The 21,960-nt window shown below is 43.8% G+C and overlaps 1 protein-coding gene across 1 annotated transcript in view; it reads right to left on the bottom strand.

The window, feature by feature from the left end:
- Positions 1-10,155: 10,155 nt before the first annotated feature.
- The window catches only part of LOC126175381 (putative protein-lysine deacylase ABHD14B), a 66,564-nt gene continuing 54,759 nt past the window's right edge, over positions 10,156-21,960 (bottom strand). Inside the window, exon 5 of the mRNA XM_049922155.1 lies at positions 10,156-10,673. Coding sequence (XP_049778112.1) covers positions 10,488-10,673 — 186 coding nt within the window. The 3' untranslated portion in view covers positions 10,156-10,487. The remainder of the gene's footprint in view (positions 10,674-21,960) is intronic.

Here is a 21,960-nt window from a genome sequence, read left to right on the forward strand (position 1 = left end):
CTCTCGAAATATACCTAGGGTGTCACTCAAGCCTTCACTGGCTGTAATTATCATCACAACCTTGTACAAAAGCAATATCTTTCCAGTCTCCAACCACCTCCCAAAGCCCCACCATCTGGCCACAGAGGCAGTACCACCCAGGACTGGAGCAACTGTATTACATTCTCTGCCAGGGTTTCGATTACCTCTCGCTGTGCCCTGAAATGAGAAATGTCCTGCCCACTATCCTTCCCACCCCTCCCACAGTGGTATCCCACCGTCCACTGAACCTACACAATATACTAGTACATCCTTACACAAGCCCTGCTCCCAATCCCTTACCTCATGTAAATGAGTTGGTTAGTTTCAAGAAATGTCACACCACAAGTGGTAAATTTTATAGGTGACACAAAAATTGTATTATATCCCAGAGAATTGGTGGTCATCCACTAAACATGTGAATAAACACTCTGTATTCCAGATTTAAAATCAGGGAAAGTGCTCCCTCTTGTCCCCTCCCCTCCCCCCTCGGCACCCCCTCACACCCACCTATGCAGAACATTGAACAACTAAGGATACGAACAGAAGTATTGGTTACTAGGCTGGAAGTAAGGTCACAATTTGTATAGTGCAATAAGGGCACACTCATTAATTCCTCTCTTAATAAATTCTGTTCAACATTTAGGGGTTTACAACCATACTCTCCTCAACATCACTACTGTAGGTATAGCAACTGCATTAGCAATAAAAAAACTTTTGGTAAAGTTCTATCATTCTTAAAGAGGCTTTTACTTGGATCTCATTTACAGTTCACAACATTTCCTGACAGCTTTGAGTTTCTTTGGAGTAGTTTTAACCCTTCTGCACTCACCATATGTCCAAGAAACATAACCTCAGTTACTCCATATTAATATTTTAATAATTTCATTGTGATCCCTTGCCCTGCTAATTAGTTCAAAAGCCAACAGAGGATGTCACTGGTCTTTGAGACAATTACCACATCTACATACATGGCTGTGTTTTTAGTTCCAATCCTATGGGCGTGTCCAACTCACTCATAAACACATGTGCAGACCCCTTAATTCTAAAAAGCAAGACATTAATCTGACAGGCACGTCCTTTGAATAAAAACATTGTGTAGGGCCACAACTCTTCCTTTAGAAGCATCTTCTTGTATCCCACTATTGCGATGAAAGTAGTTCACTCTAGCAAGCTTCATTATCAATTTTGTAATTTATAAATTATAAAGCACAGCAATTAGTCATCCCCCCTTTTTTTTTTGGCAAATTCAGATTTTGGCTAGTGCCTAACTGTTATCAATGTCGTAGTATTCAAAAAACTGTGACTGACATCCAAAGAACAAGGAACTGACATGAATCAAGAATAAAAAATAGTGCATTGATAATGGCTAGGCACTAGCCGAAATCTGGATTTGCCAAATAAAGCCGGAAAAAAAAAGGACTGATTGCTGCACTCTATAATTTATAAATCATATCACAGTCACTGAGTGCACCCATTTTCCTAATGAAAGGTACCCTTATTTCTGCAATTACTAGTAATCTGTTTTGTTCAGTTTTAATGTAACAATTCAGAGAACGGACAACCAACAATGAATACACTGAACCACCATGTTTCTTCACATCATCAAAGTGGTTATTATAAGAATTTTGAGGGGCTTTCATTATCACTCACTGCACCAGTTGGTCAATCCAACCCTAATAATTTTCTTAATAGTTACTCAGACTGGAAACGCTTTAAGAAAAATTAGTTTCTAGAGACTAATCCTCCATTTACAAGTGAAGCTTTTCCCACTCATTGTCTCAGTAAGAACGCTTGTTTTCGTTTCAGCAGTGCTAGTAACTGATCCCACCCATGAAAAATCAGCTTACATTTCCCTTCCACTGACATTGTGATTATGTGTTCAACTTTTAACTCAGTACTCATCACCATAGCACAGAGTCCCATAACTTTTGGATAGTGTATATCTTATTCTGCTAGGCTTAGCTCATCCCTTGACCTCTTCCTTCACATTGCTCCCCTAACATCTTCTCCATAATCAAACTGAATCATTTCACCAGAAAAATCTATGTCCATTCTAACAAGTTGCTACTCACCATATAGCGGAGATGCTGAGTCGCGATAGGCACAATAAAAAGATTCACGCAAACGCAACTTGCACACACGTCTACAGTCTCAGAGAGCTAAAACTAAAGAATTCTTGTTAATTTATACAAAACATTTTCAGACGTCTATACAGGGTGTAAATTTTAAGTTGACAAACCAGAGTAACTCGAAAAATAAGCTTCACATGAAAAAATGTGTAGAATCCAAAGTTGATTATTTTCGAGGGGGACATCTGCTGGTGCTAAAATTAGCATCCTCCCCAGCCCCCTGGGGGTGGGGTGGGAGGCAACTTTAAAATTTCAACTTTCAATTTCTTTATTGCAGAATCAGATTCTACATAAAAAAACTACATACATTTTGTCTTAAACATTTGTTTTGGTTCTTGGTAGTTGACGCTGTAATTCAAGAATATCCATGTTCTCATTTTTGCATGGAAAATGGTTATGGATAAATAAAACATACTTATTTACTTTGTAAATTTTCATTCACTTAAGCTAAAACTCCCCCCCCCCCCCCCCAATAGGGTGGGTTTTGAGAGAGAGGGATTAGAGTTTTACAAATGTTGACCCACACATGTGGGGCTGGGGTGGAAGGCTAATTTTAGCACCAGCAGATGTCCCCCTCGAAAATAATCAAGTTTGAGGAAACAGGTAGTGTTTGTGATGGCAGTGTTGTTCATCTAGAAAGGATGAAAACAACTGAAAACATCAAGAAGACACGCACTGTGTTTCAAACCAGCCCCAGCAAACTGATTAGACAATTTGCACAACAGGTGGGAATCAACCAGGAGACACTGTGACAAACTGTTGTTGAAGACCTGCATCTCCTCCCATACAAAATTCAAACCCATCAGCTTAAGTCCCAGGCCATGGAACAGCAGTTGTGTTTTGCCAACACTATTTTCCACAGAATTGACGAACATGGCTTTGATGTGAATATGGTTTGGTTTAGTGACGAAGCCCACTTTCATTCAGATGCGTTCGTCAATAAGCAAAACTGGCCATTTGGGGGACTGAGAATCTGCATTTCGTGATCGAGAAGTCTCTTCACCCTCAATGGGTGACTGTGTGGTGTGCTATGTCCAGTCACTAAATAATCTATGTGATATTCCTTGATGGCATGGAGACTACCGAATGGTACTTGAAGATTCTGGAAGATGATTTCATCCCCTTTATCCAAAGTGACCCTGATTTCGACAAGATGTGGTTCAAGCGAGACAAAGCTCGACACCTTCGAAGCAGGAGAGCATCTAATTTCCTGGAGGAGCACTTTGGGAACAGCATTCAGCTCTGGGGTATGTAGAGGCCACTGGCATGGGCCTTGTCAAAAAGCATGGGACTTCATTTCCATATTAAAGACACGGTGTACAGTAATAACCCCAAAACCATTGCTGAGCTGAAAACAGCCTTTCAGGAGGTCATCAACATCATCAAAGTTTCGTCACTTCAGCGGATCATGCAGAATTTTGCTATTTATCTGCACCACATCATCACCAAGGAAGGCAGGCATATCAAACATAATCATAACCTAAATCTGGATATCTGTAGTGACATTTGCAAGTTGAATAAAGTGTGTGCATGCTGTAGTTTGTAACTAATTTACATTTTTTTCATACAGTTTAATAACTGTCACCGTGTACTTTTAGGGAATAGGTGTATTAGTACATAAGTGTAACAACTCCAAGGTTCCTGAAGAGCCATCTGTATAATGTTCAGTTACCAACTTACACAATACTCCTACTGTTCACTTTTACAAAATAAAAGCTTTTCTCACTTAAGCTGCACAGTCCCAGAAGATGATTTCATGAGGCAGTATTCAGTGAAAGTGGATGAAGTATTTTAGCCATCTCATTTGCAGGACAACACAGTAAGAGAATTTTCTACACGCAAAACAAGTAAAACTGAGTGTTTTGAATAATTACACATGCTGATTCCACTTCATCTTTCGTATCTATGTGGATGCCAAGAAATTTTATACACAGAATTTAAATTAGTGTATGCACACTGATCTCTATTCTGATACTTGTAAGGTGTTTTTATTTGGTTTCTATTACGTAACATGAGTTTTTCTGAGGAAAAATAGAAGTCAAGCTGTTTACAGTAAATCTGTTGTAAGCCGGTTCCACTGTTCTCCTGGCTATGTCTGGTGTTGACATGTTTGCATCCTTTATCAGTATATCTGTACCATCTATGGATGCAAAAGATTTTGAAGAGTACTCCAATATATTTGTAGGTCAAGAGCTGACAAGCCAGTATGGGACTTCATATTTAACGTTTTCAGATTTTGAATTTGACATTAACAAGGGAAATTTGGGTTGATCCAGACAGAGCCACAAGTTATCAGGACAAGCATAACACTGAGGTGAGGCAACAACTCAAGAGTTTCCTCGGGAATGACTATATCAACTCAACAGCCATCTACAACCCCAGCATATAGATCCAGTCAGTTGAGCACAGATGCTTGTTTCCTGTAGCATACAATTTTCCATCACTGCATGGTGGCCACTAAAATATGTCCAGATCAGAAAAATTATTGAGCTTATGACCTCATAGTTTGGAAACCTTCAGAACATCAAGCTAATACCTAGCAAACCTAATGGAGTTCTCTGTGGTCTGAGGTCCTGCTCATTTGACGGAACAGGGCAATGTGACTTATTGCACACATACACACACACTGCAGATGAGGAAAGCATCCCCCCCCCCCCCCCCTCCCTGCCGCCGTTGCCTCCACAGGTCACTCCTGTTAATAAAAGGGTAAAAGAATTGCATGCACAGAATTAAAGACCAACTAACACAAATATGTTGAAAGAGTCTACAGGAAATCCTAATCAAAACATAATGACATTTCTCAAGGAATAGAGACTGATCTCCCCCCAGCACAGGTTCTACTATTCATTTGAAACATAGATTGTTTTTATTCGCAATCATCTTGTATACAGAAGACGGAGGACAAGCCAAATTCAGCAACTTATTTTTTCCCAACTTCATGTTGTTGTTGTGGTGGTCTTCAGTCCAGAGACTGGTTTGCTGCAGCTCTCCATGCTACTCTATCCCTGTGCAAGCTGCTTCATCTCCGAGTAACTACTGTAACCTACATCCTTCTGAATCTGTTCAGTGTATTCATCTATTGGTCTCCCTCTATGTTTTTTACCTTCCATGCTTCCCTCAAGTACTACATTGGTGATCCCTTGATACCCTAGAACATGTCCTACTAATTGATCCCTTCTTCTAATTAAGTTATGCCACAAATTTCTCCACATTAGTTACGTGATCTACCCATCTACATGACCTACCCATCAGCATTCTTCTGTAGCACCACATTTAAAGCTTCTATTCTCTCCTTGTCTAAACTAGTTATCGTTCATGTTTCACTTCCATACAGGGCAACACTCCATACAAATACTTTCAGAAATAACTTTCTGACACTTTAATCTATACTCGATGTTAAATTTTTCTCTTCTTCAGAAACAGTTTTCTTTCCATTGCCAGTCTACATTTTATATCCTCTCTACTTTGACCATCATTGGTCGCATTGCTCCACAAACAGCAAAACTCATCTACTACTTTAAGTGTATCATTTCCTAATCTAATTCCATCAGCATCAACTGATTTAATTCAACCACATTCCATTATCCTCATTTTGCTTTTGTTGATGTTCATCTCATATCCTTCTTTCAAGACACTGTCCATTCCGTTCAACTGTTCTTCCAGGTCCTTTGTTGTCTCTGATTGAGTTACAATGTCATTGGCAAACCTCAAAGTTTTTTCTTCTCCATGGATTTTAATACCTACTCCACATTTTTCTCGTGTTTCCTTTACTGCTTGTTCAATATACTGATTTAAAAACATTGGTGATAGGCTGAAAACCTCTCTCACTCCCTTCCCAACCAATGCTTTCATTTCATGCCCCTCAACTCTTATAACTGCCATCTAGTTTCTGCACAAATTGTAAATAGCCTTTTGCGCTCTGTATTTGGCCCCTGCCACCTTCAGAAACGAGAATATTCCAGTGAACATTGTCAAAAGTTTTCTCTAAGTCTACAAATGCTATAAATGTAGGTTTGCCTTTCCTTAATCTATCTCCTAAGATTAGTTGTAGGTTCAGTATTGCCTCACGTGTTCCAACGTTTCTCTTGAATCCAAACTGATCATCCTCAAGGTTGGCTTCTACCAGTTTTTCCATTCATTTGTAAAGAATTTGTGTCAGTATTTTGCAGCCGTGACTTATTAAACTGATAGTTCGGTAATTTTCACACCTGTCAACATCTGCTTTCTTTGGGATAGGAATTATTATATTCTTCTTGAAGTCTGAGGGTATTTCGGCTGTCTAATACATCTTGCTCACCAGATGGTAGAGTTTTCTCAGGGCTGGCTCTCCCAAGGCTACCAGTAGTTCTAATGAAATGTTGTCTACTGCTGGAGCCCTGTTTTGACTCAGGTCTTTCAGTGCTCTGTCAAACTCATCATTCAGTATCATATCTCCCATTTCATCTTCATCTAAGTCATCTTCCATTTTCATAATATTGCCCTCAATTACATCACCCTTGTATAGACCCTCTATGTACTCCCCCCACCTTTCTGCTTTCCCTTCTTTGCTTAGAACTGGTTTTTCATCTGAGCTCTTGATATTCATACAAGTGGTTCATATGTAAATGGAATACGATAGAAAATCACAAATACTGGTACAAAGTACCATCTGCCATGCACAGTCCTGTGGCTTTTCAGGTGAATGGGATGTATCAGAAATATTTTTAACAACAGAAAGGAGGAATGGAGAGATCGGTTTAATGACACAGCATCACTGAGGTGACTAGAGATAGAGCACGTGCTCAGATTTGGGAATGGTAGTGAAAGGAAATCAGTTGTGCCCCTTCAAATGGACCATCTCAGCATTCTCCATAAGCAATTTATGGCAATCACGGAAAACCTAAATCTGAATGGTTTTACCCATTGTTCTCACAAATACAAGTCCATTGTCTTAACCAATGAACCACCTTGCTCGGCCTTTTTACCAATTGTGGAGGTACAGTACCGACAGCAAAAGACAAATTTTCCATATAAATACATTCAAAAATCCTTTTTTTCAGTTATTACTGAAATTTTTTTCAATGTTTTCAAGCATAAAAATGTTGTCCTCAGCTTGCCTCTACAATGGATGCACTCCCACAATATTTATGGGAGAACAAAAATCCTCATGCTGAATTTTAAGGTGAACAACAGCAGCAGCTGGCTAATGAATGTGTCAGAATTGTAGATTACTATGTGTGCATGCAGTAGGCAATTTGAACACAGGCATAATTCATCTGTCACAGACAGTAGGCAATTTGAACACAGGCATAATTCATCTATGTCACAGAAGCCTACAAAACTGTTCAACACCACACCACTTGGAGGATGGGTGTAATAGTACATGACCCAATGAATCCACACATTTGTAGAAGCAAATAAAAGATATTTTGAATTTTTTTTCTAGTTGGAATTTTTTTAAAACACTCTTTAATTAATATACATGAATGACTCTCAATGTTTGTGAGATTCTTCCCTTATTTTATTATTATGAATTCACCATTGAAGTTTGTAAGTGTTTCTGATGTACCCTGTAAATGCAAAGGTAGATTTGGGAATAGCTGACATGAAACTGAATTCAGCTTCACACATATTTGCCATCCAGAGTTTTAGTATCTGACAGTACCAAGTATTCAACAGGCAAAGAGAGATAACCCATGAAAAGATCAAATAAGGAAAAGTCACAGTGTTACAAATTTAAACTGATACACGGGCTTTGGAATGTAAAGAACAGTGATAGGCAGTTGTAAACATTATGAAGTGCAAGTCAATAGCTAACAGTTATGCATGTTTTATATTTATTAAACACAGTAATTAAGTAATTATTCTAAAATCAACCAAACTATTATGACACTGTAATTAAGAAAAACCAATACGGAATGCCACTATCACACAAATTTAAGTACTTTGAATATACCGGGTGATCAAAAAGTCAGTATAAATTTGAAAACTGAATAAATCATGGAATAATGTAGACAGAGAGGTACAAATTGACACACATGCTTGGAATGACATGGGGTTTTATTAGAACCAAAAAAAAATACAAAAGTTCAAAAAAGTCCAACACATGGCGCTTCATCTGATCAGAATAGCAATGATTAGCATAACAAAGTAAGACAAAGCAAAGATGATGTTCTTTACAGGAAATGCTCAATATGTCCACCATCATTCCTCAACAATAGCTGTAGTCGAGGAATAATGTTGTGAACTGCAATGTAAAGCATGTCCAGAGTTATGGTGAGGCATTGGCGTCGGACGTCGTCTTTTAGCATCCCTAGAGATGTCGGTCGATCACGATACACTTGCAACTTCAGGTAACCCAATAAGCCAATAATCGCACGGACTGAGGTCTGGGGACCTGGGAGGCCAAGCATGATGCAAGTGGCGGATGAGCACACAATCATCACCAAACAATGCACGCAAGAGATATTTCACGCATCTAGCAATATGGGGTGGAGCACCATCCTGCATAAACATTGTACGTTCCAGTAGGTTTTTATCAGCCAGGCTGGGGACGATGCGATTCTGTAACATATCGGTGTACCTCTCACCCATCACGGTAGCAGTTACAAAACCAGAATCACGCATTTCCTCAAAGAAAAAAGGCCTGATAACGGTAGATGTGGTAAATCCAACCCATACCGTGACTTTCTTGTCATGCAATGGAGTTTCCACGACAGTTCTAGGATTTTCGGTAGCCCAAATTCTGCAGTTGTGGGCGTTGACAGACCCTAGGAGCGTGAAATGAGCTTCGTTGGTCCACAACACGTTACTCAACCAATCGTCATCTTTCGCCATCTTTTGAAACGCCCACACCGCAAATGCCCTCCGCTTCACTAAATCACCAGGTAACAGTTCATGGTGCCGATGGATTTTGTACGGATAGCATCAGAGGGTATGCCTCAGTGCCAACCAAACAGTAGTGTATGGAATGCCGGTGTGACGTGCAACTGCACGAGCGCTGACTTCCCCGTGCATAGACGAACCCGCTCCAGTCTCCATTTCTTCCTGAACTGTCTCAGCAGCATTACGCCTTGTGCTTGGTCAGTCACTATGGGGTCTATCGTCTAAACAACCCGTGGCTTCGAACTTCGAAATCATTCTCGGCACAACTGCATTTGTCAATGGACCTTTACCCGTTCGAATCACCTTCCTATGGCGATAGGATCGTAACGCTGAACTAGCACTTTCCTCATTCTGATAATACAGCTTCACTAAAAGGTAACGTCAACATGCTGCGACTGCTGGCGCATCAGATTCTGTCTCTCACTACAGCTCCTTTTATACACAATTGTCATGCGCAGTCACTGACGCCATCTGTCGGACATTTTGTGAACTTTTTTTTTTTTCCTAATAAAACCCCATGTAATTCCAAGCATGTGTGTCAATTTTTACCTCCCTATCTACATTACTCCATGGTTTATTAAGTTTTCAAATTTATACCGACTTTTTGATCACCCAGTATATTGTGTTGTCGAGTAAGGAACTACTGGGACAAAATGAGCAAGGAATGAACTGTAGCTCCACACAATGTGATTTATACAAAGCAGGGAAATTAACACAATGGTTGGGCCAAAAATTTTAAACACCATTCTTCCAAATGCAGTACTAAAATTTCATTTACAGAATAAAATATAAATTTCCACTGTATGGAGAAAGGATAAATACAATTGCTAAAAAATAAACAATTCTCGAACTATACACAAATGAACAGTCTAAATGTAATTAAGTAACATGTAAAACAACAGGAGAAGAATGGCCGATCAGTACTTATCTCCAGGAGACAAAATTAGAACAGGATTTTTGAATGAAACCTTAAAAAATAGGGAAAAAAACCTATATGTAGGTGTTTGACCTTGTAAGTTCCTTTCTTGGGCAGGAAAGAGGAATAAGTAGAAGACTGGAATGGAGAAACACTCACTCAGAGTCCCAGGTTGAGAGGGACCACCTCTTTTGATGGCAGGGGATACAAAAGACAACAATGCAGTTTAGCCTGTGAGAATCAGTCTTTATTAAATGTACCAAGGCTATCTTACTTTGCCATTCAACATTTCACAAAAGAACAAACCAATGAGGCAATGGCAGTTACCCACTACACAACAGACAGAGCATACAGAAATAATGACACATGCGTCACATACAATGTTAAATTCAGTTTCAAGAATCTGATGAAGAATAAAGAATGTATGCACAAACTTCTCACCTATAAAAATATTACATATCACTCAAAAATACTGTATCACATCATGTGGCATAACCAGCTGACAATACATTTTTTTATGTTCTGACAGTACATAGCTTTGTAAAATAACCTCTAACTTACTGCAGTAACTTCATAAAGTTATACAACAGTTTATGCCACAACTCGGGCTGGTTGAGATACGCTGGATGACCAGCCTTTTCAATCTTTACCTCCCTGCTATTAGGTAGCACTTTCAAATTTTTAAATGAAGTTTCTGCTAAACCTGTGTTGTCATCACTTCCATAGACTATTAGTGTAGGAACCTGGAAAAAAAAAAAAGATTTTAGCAAAACTGAAAATTGTATTCTGTAAACTTCCAGAATCTGTATTCAATCTACAATAAAAAAGATCAGTAACATGTGATGTATATATTGATCTCATTCATGATTTACTAAGCATTATTCTAATTTTTCTACTCAGTCTGGGTGAAGCATAAATTTACTACATTATAAAGAATGAGAGTCAATATAAAACTCTGCCCACAATTATTTTTTACTTCAGTCAAGAAAGAATTTTCAATGAAAAAGAGAGACTATATTTCAGAGTTTTTTTTCCATTTTGAATATGATGTCATTCCTGTTTTAAAATGTGGCAGTTTTCCCTTGACGAGAAAATGTGGATGTTCCAGGTTATGCTCGGCACTTCAGTGCATGGTTGTTTTGCATAGAATTAAGACATATTTTCAAAAGATATCCCACAAAAGGCAAAAGCCATCATCCTAAATTTCAAAATTTGTATTCTTTTTGTTTTAAGTGTGGATAAGTCACTTAAAAGGATTCAGATTTCCATAAATATTAGAATGTAAATATAACCGTCAGGTGTGGTTAGTGCTGAGATTTAAGTGTAAAATTTCCAGATGAGTAAATATGCAGAAAGCACATTTACTTCACAGGTACTTGTTGTTGTTGTTGTTGTTGTTGTTGTGGTCTTCAGTCCAGAGACTGGATTGATCCAGCTCTCCATGCGACTCTATCCTTATGCAAGCTGCTTCAGCTCCAAGTAACTACTGCAACCTACATCCTTCTGAATCTGCTTAGTGTATCCATCTCTTGGTCTCCCTCTATGATTTTTACTCTCCACACTTCCCTCCAGTACTACATTGGTGATCCCTTGATGCCTCAGAACATGTCCTACTAACCGATCCCTTCTTCTAGTCAAGTTGTGCCACAAATTCCTTTTCTCCCCAATTCTATTCAGTACCTCCTTATTAGTTACGTGATCTACCCATCTACATGATCTACCCATCAGCATTCTTCTGTAGCAGCACATTTTGAAAGCTTCTATTCTCTTCTTGTCTAAACTAGTTATCGTCCATGTTTCACTTCCATACACGGCTACACTCCATACAAATACTTTCAGAAATGGCTTTCTGACACTTAAATCTATACTTGATGTTAACAAATTTCTCTTCTTCAGAAACAATTTTATTGCCATTGCCAGTCTACACTTTATATCCTCTCTACTTCAGCCATCATCAGTTACTTTGCTGACCATATAACAAAACCTAGATAGTGCTTTAAGTGCCTTGATTCCTAATACAATTCCCTCAGCATCACCTGATTTAATTTGACTACATTGAATTATAATCGTTTTGCTTTTGTCGATATTTATCTTATATCCTCCTGTCAAGACACTGTCCATTCTGTTCAACTGCTCTTCCAGGTCTTTTGCTGTCTCTGACACAATTACAATGTCATCAGCAAATCTCGAACTTTTTATTTCTTCTCCCAGAACTTTAATTCCTACTTCAATTTTTCTTTTGTTATCTTTATAGCTTGTTCAATATACAGATTGAATAACACTAGAGATAGGGTACAACCCTGCCTCACTCCCTTCTCAACCACTGCTTCCCTTTTGCGCTCCTCAACTCTTACGACCGCCATCTGGTTTCTGTAAAAATTGTAAACAGCCTTAATCTATCTTCTAAGATAAATCTTAGGATCAGTATTGCCTTGCACGTTCCTACATTTCTACGGAATCCAAAATGATTTTCCCTGAGGTCAGCTCCCACCAGTTTTTCCATTCTTCTGTAAAGAATTCATGTTAGTATTTTGCAACCGTGGCTTATTAAACAGAAATTTTCACACCTTTGAGCACCTGCTTTCTATGGAATTGGAATTATGATATTCTTCTTGAAGTATGAGGGTATTTTGCCTGTCTCATACATCCTGCCCACCAGATGGAAGAAGTTTGCCATGGCCGGCTCTCTCTGGGCTATCAACAATTCTAACGGAATGTTGTCTACTCCCGGGGCCTTGTTTCTGTGCACTGTCAAATTCTTCATGAAGTATCACATTCCCATCTCATCTTCATCTACGTCCTCATCCATTTCCATAATATTGCCCTCAAGTACATCTCCCTTGTGTAGACCCTCTATATGCTCCTTTCACCTTTCTCCTTTTCCTTCTTTGCTTAGGACTGGTTTTCCATCTGAGCTCTTGATATTCATACAGGTGGTTCTCTTTTCTCCAAACGTTTCTTTAATTTTCATGTAGGCTATATCTATCTTACCCCTAGTGATAAATGCTTCTACATTCTTACATTTATCCTCTAGTCATCCCTGCTTACCCATTTTGCACTTTCTGTCAATCTCATTTTTGAGACATTTATATTTCTTTTCACCCACTTCATTTACTGCATTTTTATATTTTCTCCTTTCATCAATTAAATTCAATATCTCTTCTGTTACCCAAGGATATCTACCAGCCCTCATCTTTCTAGTACCTTCTGCCGTGGAAGTCGAACACGCGGCAGAACAAATGGACATGGTCAGCCCATAGAGGGCTCCGCCTCCGCAGCGGATATTCCGTGCAGCGGGGGCGCCACCGCTAAGCCACGTGCAGACAGCGGCCAATAGCCGCTCTCTCCAGTTTCATATATAGGGACCCGCTCTGCCCTAGTCCAGCCAGTCTGCTACCCACTCTGGATTTCGTTTCTATCTCGGCGGTACTGCGTTCTGGTCGTTGCTCGTTGTTGACATTTGCCTGGCTCTGGTTCCGAGTGGATTTACGTTAGGCATTTGGTGTTGTGGTTTCCACAAGCCTCTGTTGTTTATCTCTTCCTTGTTGTGTCGCTCATAGTCGGTCGTGGTCGGTTGTTGTCAGTTGTCGTTGGTCTGTCGTTCGACTCGTCCTGTGTTTACACGGTGGTGCGTGCTCCACCGCCGGCGGCTTCCCCACCTGGCGGCTCTGATCCGCAGCCCAAGGCGTTCCCACTGTTGGTTGTGGTTACAACAGTCTTCTTACCTACTTGATGCTCTGCTGCCTTCATTATTAATCTCTCAAAGCTATCCATTCTTTTTCTACTATATTTCTTTCCCCTGTTCTTGTCAATCATTCCCTAATGCTTTCTCTGAAACTCTCTGTAACCTCTGGTACTTTCGGTTTATCCAGGTCCAATCTCCTTAAATTACCACCTTTTTGAAGTTTCTTCAGTTTTAATCTACGGTTCATAACCAATAAATTGTGGTCAGAGTCCACTTCTGCCCCTGGAAATGTCTTACAATTTAAAACCTGGTTCCTAAATCTATCTCACCATTATATAATCTATCTAAAACCTTCCAGTGTCTCCAAGCCTCTTCCACATATACAACCTTCTTTCATGATTCTTAACACAAGTGTTACGTATGATTAAGTTATGCTCTGTGCAAAATACTACCAGACGGTTTCCCATTTCATTCCTTACCCCCAGTCCATATTCACCTGCTACTTTTCCTTCTCTTGCTTTACCTACTAACGAATTCCAGTCCCCTGTAACTATTAAATTTTCATCTCCCTTAACAATCTGAATAATTTGTTTTATTGCTGTAGTAGCCACCAGAAAGATCGCGGGAGGCGCACATTGGCACGGCGCGTCATGGACGGTAGTTGCCGCAAGTAGAGTCCCGTCCACCAGAGGGCACGCGAGAATTCAGACGCGCCCTCTGCCGACGTAACATCAAGAACAACAACAACTCCGGCAGGACAGGCTGAGCGCAGTCAGTCAACATCGGGCATGCCTAGGACACAGTCCCGGTCTACGCTAAGTGAAGTGCGATGTAACGTGAACAGTGTTACTACACAATTGGCGACGAGTAGGGTCGTTCTTTCGCGTGTTGCGTCGTTGTTCCGGTTTCGCAGTTTCTCCACGGCATGGAGGATTTGGTGCGGGTTTTGGTTGCGCAGCAGACGGAGCTCATGGCCACCATGAAACAAGTGCTTCCGGCGTTGCTCTCCACGCCGTCTGCTCCGGCGCCGTTCCCTCCTCCCCTTCCCCCGTACGACGAGACGGCGGAGGATTGGGACGCATATGAACATCGCCTTCGGCAGCATTTCCAGACGTTTCATGTTGCCGATGCGGAGGTATGTCGTGCTCTCTTCTTGTCTTGGATATCTCCCTCGCTGTATCAAGTTTTGCGGCAGCTAGCGCCGTTGCAGGAACCCTCGTCCTTGTCTTTTGACGCATTGTGTTCATTGCTGTCTTCATATTATCGCCGCCGCACGCATGTTGTGGCGGCTAGGGTCGAGTTCTATCAATGCAAGAAACAGCCCCATCAATCTTACCGGGCATGGGCCGCAACCCTGCACGGTCTTAGTCGCAAGTGTCATTTTGTCACGGAGCAGTCGCGGGAGTCGTATGCCCATGTTATGGTACGCGACGTCATTGTTCGTTCGGCCCCTGATAGGGAGGTCCGGCAACGGGCCCTGCAGTTAGAAGACCCTTCCCTCGAAGAAGTCCTGTCCATTGCTCAATCGTATGAAGTCTCTCACGCAGCAGGTCAACAGCTGGAAGCGTGGTGCGACGTCGCGGAGGTTCAGGGCGGCGCGGCCGCGTCCACTGTGTCCGGGGTGGACGATGTGCGAGCGGTACAATCCGGCCGTTACGGCCGCTCCCGCGCGGCGCGTAAACAGAATTCCGGCCGCCAGCCCCTGTTGCCGTCCTGTGCGTCGTGCTATATACATCACGATCGGTCGAAGTGGCCCCAGCGTTGGGCCGTTTGTCGCAAATGTAATAAAAACGGTCACATTGCTAAAGTTTGCCGCTCAGCCTCAAAAGAATCGAAGGAAGCAAGTACAGAGGACGTGGACGTTGACATTCAGGAAGTTTCATCGGGCCAGGCTCCCGACGCATCGGCACGCAAACTCTTTATCGAGGTGTCAGTTCGGTCGCGCCGGTTACAACTGCAAGTAGATACGGGTGCGGCAGTTTCGTTGTTGAATGCACAAGCGTATTCAGACCTTGGATCACCCCCGTTGGCGCCAGTTTACCGGCGTCTACGCGGTTATGGTAAACAGTTCATTCCCCTACTGGGTCAATTCACTACCGACGTGACTTACAAATCAGTCACTCGGCCTATTACTTTTATTGTTGTCAGTGATGCGAGCTCCGCTAACCTTTTTGGCCTGGATGCCTTTCAAGCTTTCGGTTTTTCTATCGCTGACACCATACAGTTGGTCTCTGAAGACGTTCCCTATCACTCATTGGAATCTTTGATCTCAGACTTTCCAGATATTTTTGAGGAGGGCCTGGGGCGTGTTTCAGATTTTGAAGCTCACTTAACGTTGAAGGTGTCGGCTCGCCCGCGTTTTCTACGCGCGAGGCAGATCCCCTTGGCTCTCCGCCCTCAGGTAAAGGAAGAGCTAGACCGGCTGACAGCCTAGGGGTCGTTCTTCCCATTTCTTCCAGTGAGTGGGCTTCACCCCTCGTTATTGTCAAGAAGCCCTCGGGAAAATTACGTCTTTGTAGCGATTTTAAGGCCACCATTAATTCCCAATTGGTGGTGGACACCTATCCTTTGCCTCGTGTTGATGAATTGTTCTCCGCCATGGCGGGAGGCCACTATTTTTCGAAAATCGATCTGTCAGAGGCTTATCATCAGATACCACTTGATGAGGACTCCAAACGGCTGGCAGTCGTCAACACGCCGTTTGGCCTTTACCAATACCAGCGGTTGGCTTTTGGAATATCCAGTGCCCCGGCGATATTCCAGCGTTATCTTGAGCATGTCACGTCGACAATCCCTCATTGTATTAATTACCTGGATGACATAATTGTCACGGGCCGCAGCACGACAGACCACTTGCACAACCTTCGCACCCTCTTTCTCAAATTCAGGTCTGTGGGCTTGCGTTGCAACCTGCATAAGTCAACCTTCTTCCAACCGTCCATTGAGTATGTGGGCTACACCATCTCTCGGCATGGCATCCAGCCACTAGGAAGTTTGGTCCAAGGTATCGTCAACCTTCCTCGGCCCACATCGCTGAAGGAGTTACAAGCTTTTTTAGGCAAGATAGCCTATTACCATCGGTTCATTCCCAGGGCTTCCACTATAGCCCACCCCCTGTACTGCCTTCTGCACAAGGGTGTTCCTTTTGCTTGGTCGCCTGCATGCGAGCGAGCGTTCACCTCGTTGAAGGGCCTCCTCACGTCAGCCCCTTGTTTGGCTACTTTTGATCCCCATAAGCCGTTGGTCCTGGCTACGGATGCTTCGCAGTATGGGGTGGGGGCGGTCCTGGCCCATCGCAACGCAGATGGTTCAGAGCAACCACTGGCGTTTGCGTCGAAAACGCTTAGTCTCGCGCAGGCCCATTACTCCCAGGTGGAAAAAAGAGGCTTTGGCCATTGTCTATGCTGTTACCAAGTTTCACCCTTTCTTGTATGGCACGAAGTTTCAGTTAATCACTGACCATAAGCCGTTAATATCGTTATTTGGCCCCGCCTCTCAGATTCCGGATAGGGCGGCCCACAGACTACAGCGCTGGGCCTTGTTCCTCTCTAAGTACCATTATGACATTCGTTTTCGCCCTACAGGCCAGCATGCCAACGCCGACGCTCTTTCCCGTCTTCCGGTGGGCCCGGACCCTACATTTGATCGAGAGGAGATTATGTGTTTTCATTTGGATGTGGCGTCCCGCCAGGCGGTTGATGCCTTCCCGATCACCAGTTCTCGAGTCGCCAGGGAAACAGCGGCTGACCCGGTTCTCCGGCAAGTTGTTCACCTCATTCAGCAGGGGTGGTCGTCCCGCCCTCCGGGCCGGGCCTCGGACCCTCTTCGTAATTATTTTCTTCTACGAGACCGTCTCTCGGTCTTGGAAGGAGTTCTCCTTCTGGCTACCGATGATACAGCTCCTCGCGTGGTTGTTCCTGCAAGTTTACGACGGGAGGTCCTCAAGTTATTACATGCGGGGCACTGGGGTGTTTCCCGTACTGAAACCTTGGCTCGCAGACATGTGCACTGGCCCGGTATTGACAGAGAAATTGAGCACTTGGTGGCCGCCTGTTCCCAGTGTGCGAGCCAACAAGCATCTCCCAGGGCAGCGTTCTCTTCATGGCCGCCGGCAACCCAGGCGTGGGAACGTGTTCACATCGATTTTGCGGGGCCGTTTCTCAATGGCTTTTGGCTCATTGTCATTGATGCTTATTCCCGATTCCCATATGTGGTTCGCTGCTCCTCAACCACTTCAGAAGTTGCAATCCAGGCACTAGCAAAAATCTTTTCTGTGGAAGGTCTGCCAATCACCCTGGTCTCGGACAATGGACCACAGTTTCTTTCGCAGACCTTCCAGGATTTTTGTAGGCGCTTCGGTATTCGGCACGTTTGCTCTCCCCCCTTCCATCCACAATCGAATGGGGAAGCTGAGCGCATGGTGCGCACCTTTAAGACGCAGATGAAAAAGTATGTGCACGAATTTCCTGCAGAGGAAGCATTGATGTTTTTCTTGACGGCATACCGGACCACACCAATGGGAGACCGCAGCCCCGCAGAGCTCCTCCAAGGGCGTCAACCTAGGACTCTGCTGCACCTCCTCCAGCGTGGTCCTCGCCAGTCTTCCCAAAACGGAGTACCTGGCTTTCCACTGGGTATGTCAGTCTGGGCCCGTGGGTTTGGTCGCAATCCACGTTGGATACCGGCGGTGGTCCTGCACCGACATGGCCGCCGGCTCTATACCTTGCAGGTGGGGGACCGGGTGGTACGTCGTCACCAAAATCAGCTGGGTATGTCAGTCTGGGCCCGTGGGTTTGGTCGCAATCCACGTTGGATACCGGCGGTGGTCCTGCACCGACATGGCCGCCGGCTCTATACCTTGCAGGTGGGGGACCGGGTGGTACGTCGTCACCAAAATCAGCTACGTCCACCTTCGGGCGCCCACCCTCCGACCTCTCGGACACCGGCTTCCCCATTGCCGGCACCTGTATTGGTTTCACAGGGGACGTTACCTCCTCTCCCCGCTGTGACTCTGCCGCACTGTGATGGTTCTCAGCCTTGGCAGCCTCCAGTGGCTCCAGCACCGGCATCGCCGTCATTCGAGCTGCCCCAGCGAGAGCCGGCCCCCCTAGCCGGCCCGGTTTCGCAGGGGGCTAGTTCCCCTGTGGTCGTCCCTTCCCCTTTGTCCCCGCCACTGGGTCTTGCCCCTCCTGAGGTGGAACAGGATCCAGAGTTCGACAGCTTGTCGCCCGTTCTGTCCCAGGCTCCGGTTGTGGGACGACGGGGGCCTCTTCGTGTGGGTCACTTCCAGCCGTATTCGAAGGTTCCGGCTCGAGGGTTGGCAGATTCCCTCGCCTCCGGCCATCCCATGGATGTGGAGGTCATCGCTCCTGCCCGACGCTCCACCTTCCGACGCAGTGGATCACAGTGGCTTCACCCCCCAAAGGAGGAGGAGTGTAGTAGCCACCAGAAAGATCGCGGGAGGCGCACATTGGCACGGTGCGTCATGGACGGTAGTTGCCGCAAGTAGAGTCCCGTCCACCAGAGGGCACGCGAGAATTCGGACGCGCCCTCTGCCGACGTAACATCAAGAACAACAACAACTCCGGCAGGACGGGCTGAGCGCAGTCAGTCAACATCGGGCATGCCTAGGACACAGTCCCGGTCTACGCTAAGTGAAGTGCGACGTAACGTGAACAGTGTTACTACAATTGCATCATACATTTCTTCAATTTCATCATCATCTGTAGAGCTAGTTGGCATATAAACTTGTACTAATATGATACGTGTGGGCTACATGTCCATCTTGGATACAATAATGCATTCACTATGCTGCTCATAGTAGCTTATCCGCTCTCCAATTTTTAATTCATTATTAAACCAACTCCTGCATTGTCCTTATTTGATTTTGTGTTTATAACCCTGGATTCACCTGACCAGAAGTCTTGTTCCTCCTGCCACTGAACGTCACTAATTCCCACTATATCTAACCTAAACCTATCCATTTCCCTTTTTAAATTTTCTAACCTACCTGCCAGATTAAGGGATCCGACATTCCACGCTCCGATATGTAGAACACCAGTTTTATTTCTACTGATAACGACGCCCTCCTGAGTATTTCCCACCTGAAGAATGGGGGACTATTTTAACTCCGGAATATTTTACCCGAGAGGACGCCATCATCATTTAACCATACAGTAAAGCTGCATACCGCCAGGAAAAGTTACGGCTGTAGTTTCCCTTTGTTTTCAGCTGTTCACAGTACCAGCACAGCAAGGTCGTTTTGGTTTATGTTACAAGGCCATATCAGTCAGTCATCTAGACTGTTGCCACTGAAATTACTGAAAAGGCTGCTGCCCCTCTTCAGGAATCACACGTTTGTCTGGCCTCTCAACAGATACCCCCTCCATTGTGGTTGCACCTAAAGTACAGCTATCTGTATCGCTGAGGCATGCAAGCCTCCCCACCAACGGCAAGGTCCATGGTTCATGGGGTAAGGGGTACTCATTATTACACAAATATTATATCATGATATTCAGGAAAATGTGATCATCAATACATAAGAATGAAAACATTGAAGAACTTGAATTTTCTGTGTACCTGCGTGACATTTGGTGCCTCCTGCTACTGTCCAGCAAGGCTACCCACAGAAGCACGTACCACAAAAAAGAAAAATAATCACACCATAGAGGTGCCCATTTACTGCCATAGCTACTCATTTAATAAAAAGAGCAGCATTAATGAATGAACAATTGTGCAACTAACTCTGCATTTCACAACCTGTTTTCCTTTGGGGCACAACAAAGTACGTGGCACTCCCTAAATGTGACTTCATTCCATGATGCAAACACATAAAGCAAATACAATACATTTATTTAATTACAGAACAACTATTAGATACAAATTTATTGTGTTAAGACTTTTGAATAGAAACAGCTGAATATAAACATAAGTCATTTAATAAGGGAACTTCTGCCTCTTCTACATATACACACATACACCTCAAGGCATGATATGGTGTGTGATGGACGGTATTTTCTACCACTACTAGTCATTTCCTTTCCTGTTCCACTCCCAAATATAAGGGGCGTTCAAAAAGAAACGAGCTGGAGTTTGGAATGTGCAAACTCGTGACAGGAGGGTAATATCATGGCGTCTGTAACGAGGTGTGGTTCCAACCAGAGCGTGGAAGGTCACAGCCCATCACTAGAGGGCACGCGTGCATGTCACGTGATTATACAGAGCTAGCAGCAGCATGCATCAATCGTCCAACGCTGTCAGTTGCATTGCAAACAGTGACATGGAGGCATTAAAAGATGAGCAAGAAGTGTTGCTTGTTTTCTGACAGCAGAAGGAGTATGATGAACGGACATTCATCAACGAATGTCACAAGCATACAGCAAACACTGCACGTCTTTTGCAAGGGTCAAGGCGTGGCATAAGTGCTTCAGGGCAGGATGAGTGTTGTTAGCTGATGATGCACGGTCTGGAGCATCACAATGCATTACTGATGACATTGCCCAGCTGATGGATGCACTCATTACCTAGGACTGCTGAGTGACAGTCAAAGCCATAGCAGCCATGGTCGCATTGAGCGTCAGAAGTGTTCACACCATCATGAAGGAATTCACACCATCATGAAGGAACAACTGCACATGCGCAAAGTGTGTGCCCAGTGGATGCCCCACAGTCTTCAACCACACCAGGAATCATGTCGAATGGCCTACTCTCTTGCTCATCTGCAGCACTATGCTTGGGAAGGCAATGCATTCCCGGCACAAGTGGTGGCTGGAGATGAGTCATGGTGTCATCACTTCGAACCAGAATCAAAACAGCAAAGTCTCCAGTGGAAGCATCCCGTGTCACCACCACCAAAAAAAGCCAAGGCCATCCACGTGAGTGCAGGAAAGGTTATGCGGATATTCTTCTTTGACCAAGATGGCCCCCTTCTGGTTCACTTCCTGTGGCATGGGACAACAGTGAATGCCCAGCGTTACTCGCAAACCTTGGCCACCCTTTGCCAAGCGATCAAATCAAAATGACCACGCAATCTCACCCGTAGGGTCATTCTGCTCCGCGACAATGCAAAGCCTGATATGTCCAACACAGTCACGGCACTCCTGCAGAAATTCAAATGGGAGGTTCTCAGCCACCCTCCATACAGTCCAGACCTCTCTCCCTGTGATTACGCCATTTTTGGTCCCCTTAAAAACTCTGAAGGGCAAACAACTTATGTTGGACAATGACATCCAGCTGTATGTGCAGAACTGGTTATCATCGCAGCCCCGGGAATTTTATGTGACAGCCATTCACCGCCTTCTGCCGCAGTGGGACAAGTGTCTCAACAGTCAGGGTTACTACTTCTA

Source organism: Schistocerca cancellata, chromosome 3 (assembly GCF_023864275.1).
Source record: "Schistocerca cancellata isolate TAMUIC-IGC-003103 chromosome 3, iqSchCanc2.1, whole genome shotgun sequence".
Lineage (NCBI taxonomy): Eukaryota > Metazoa > Arthropoda > Insecta > Orthoptera > Acrididae > Schistocerca > Schistocerca cancellata.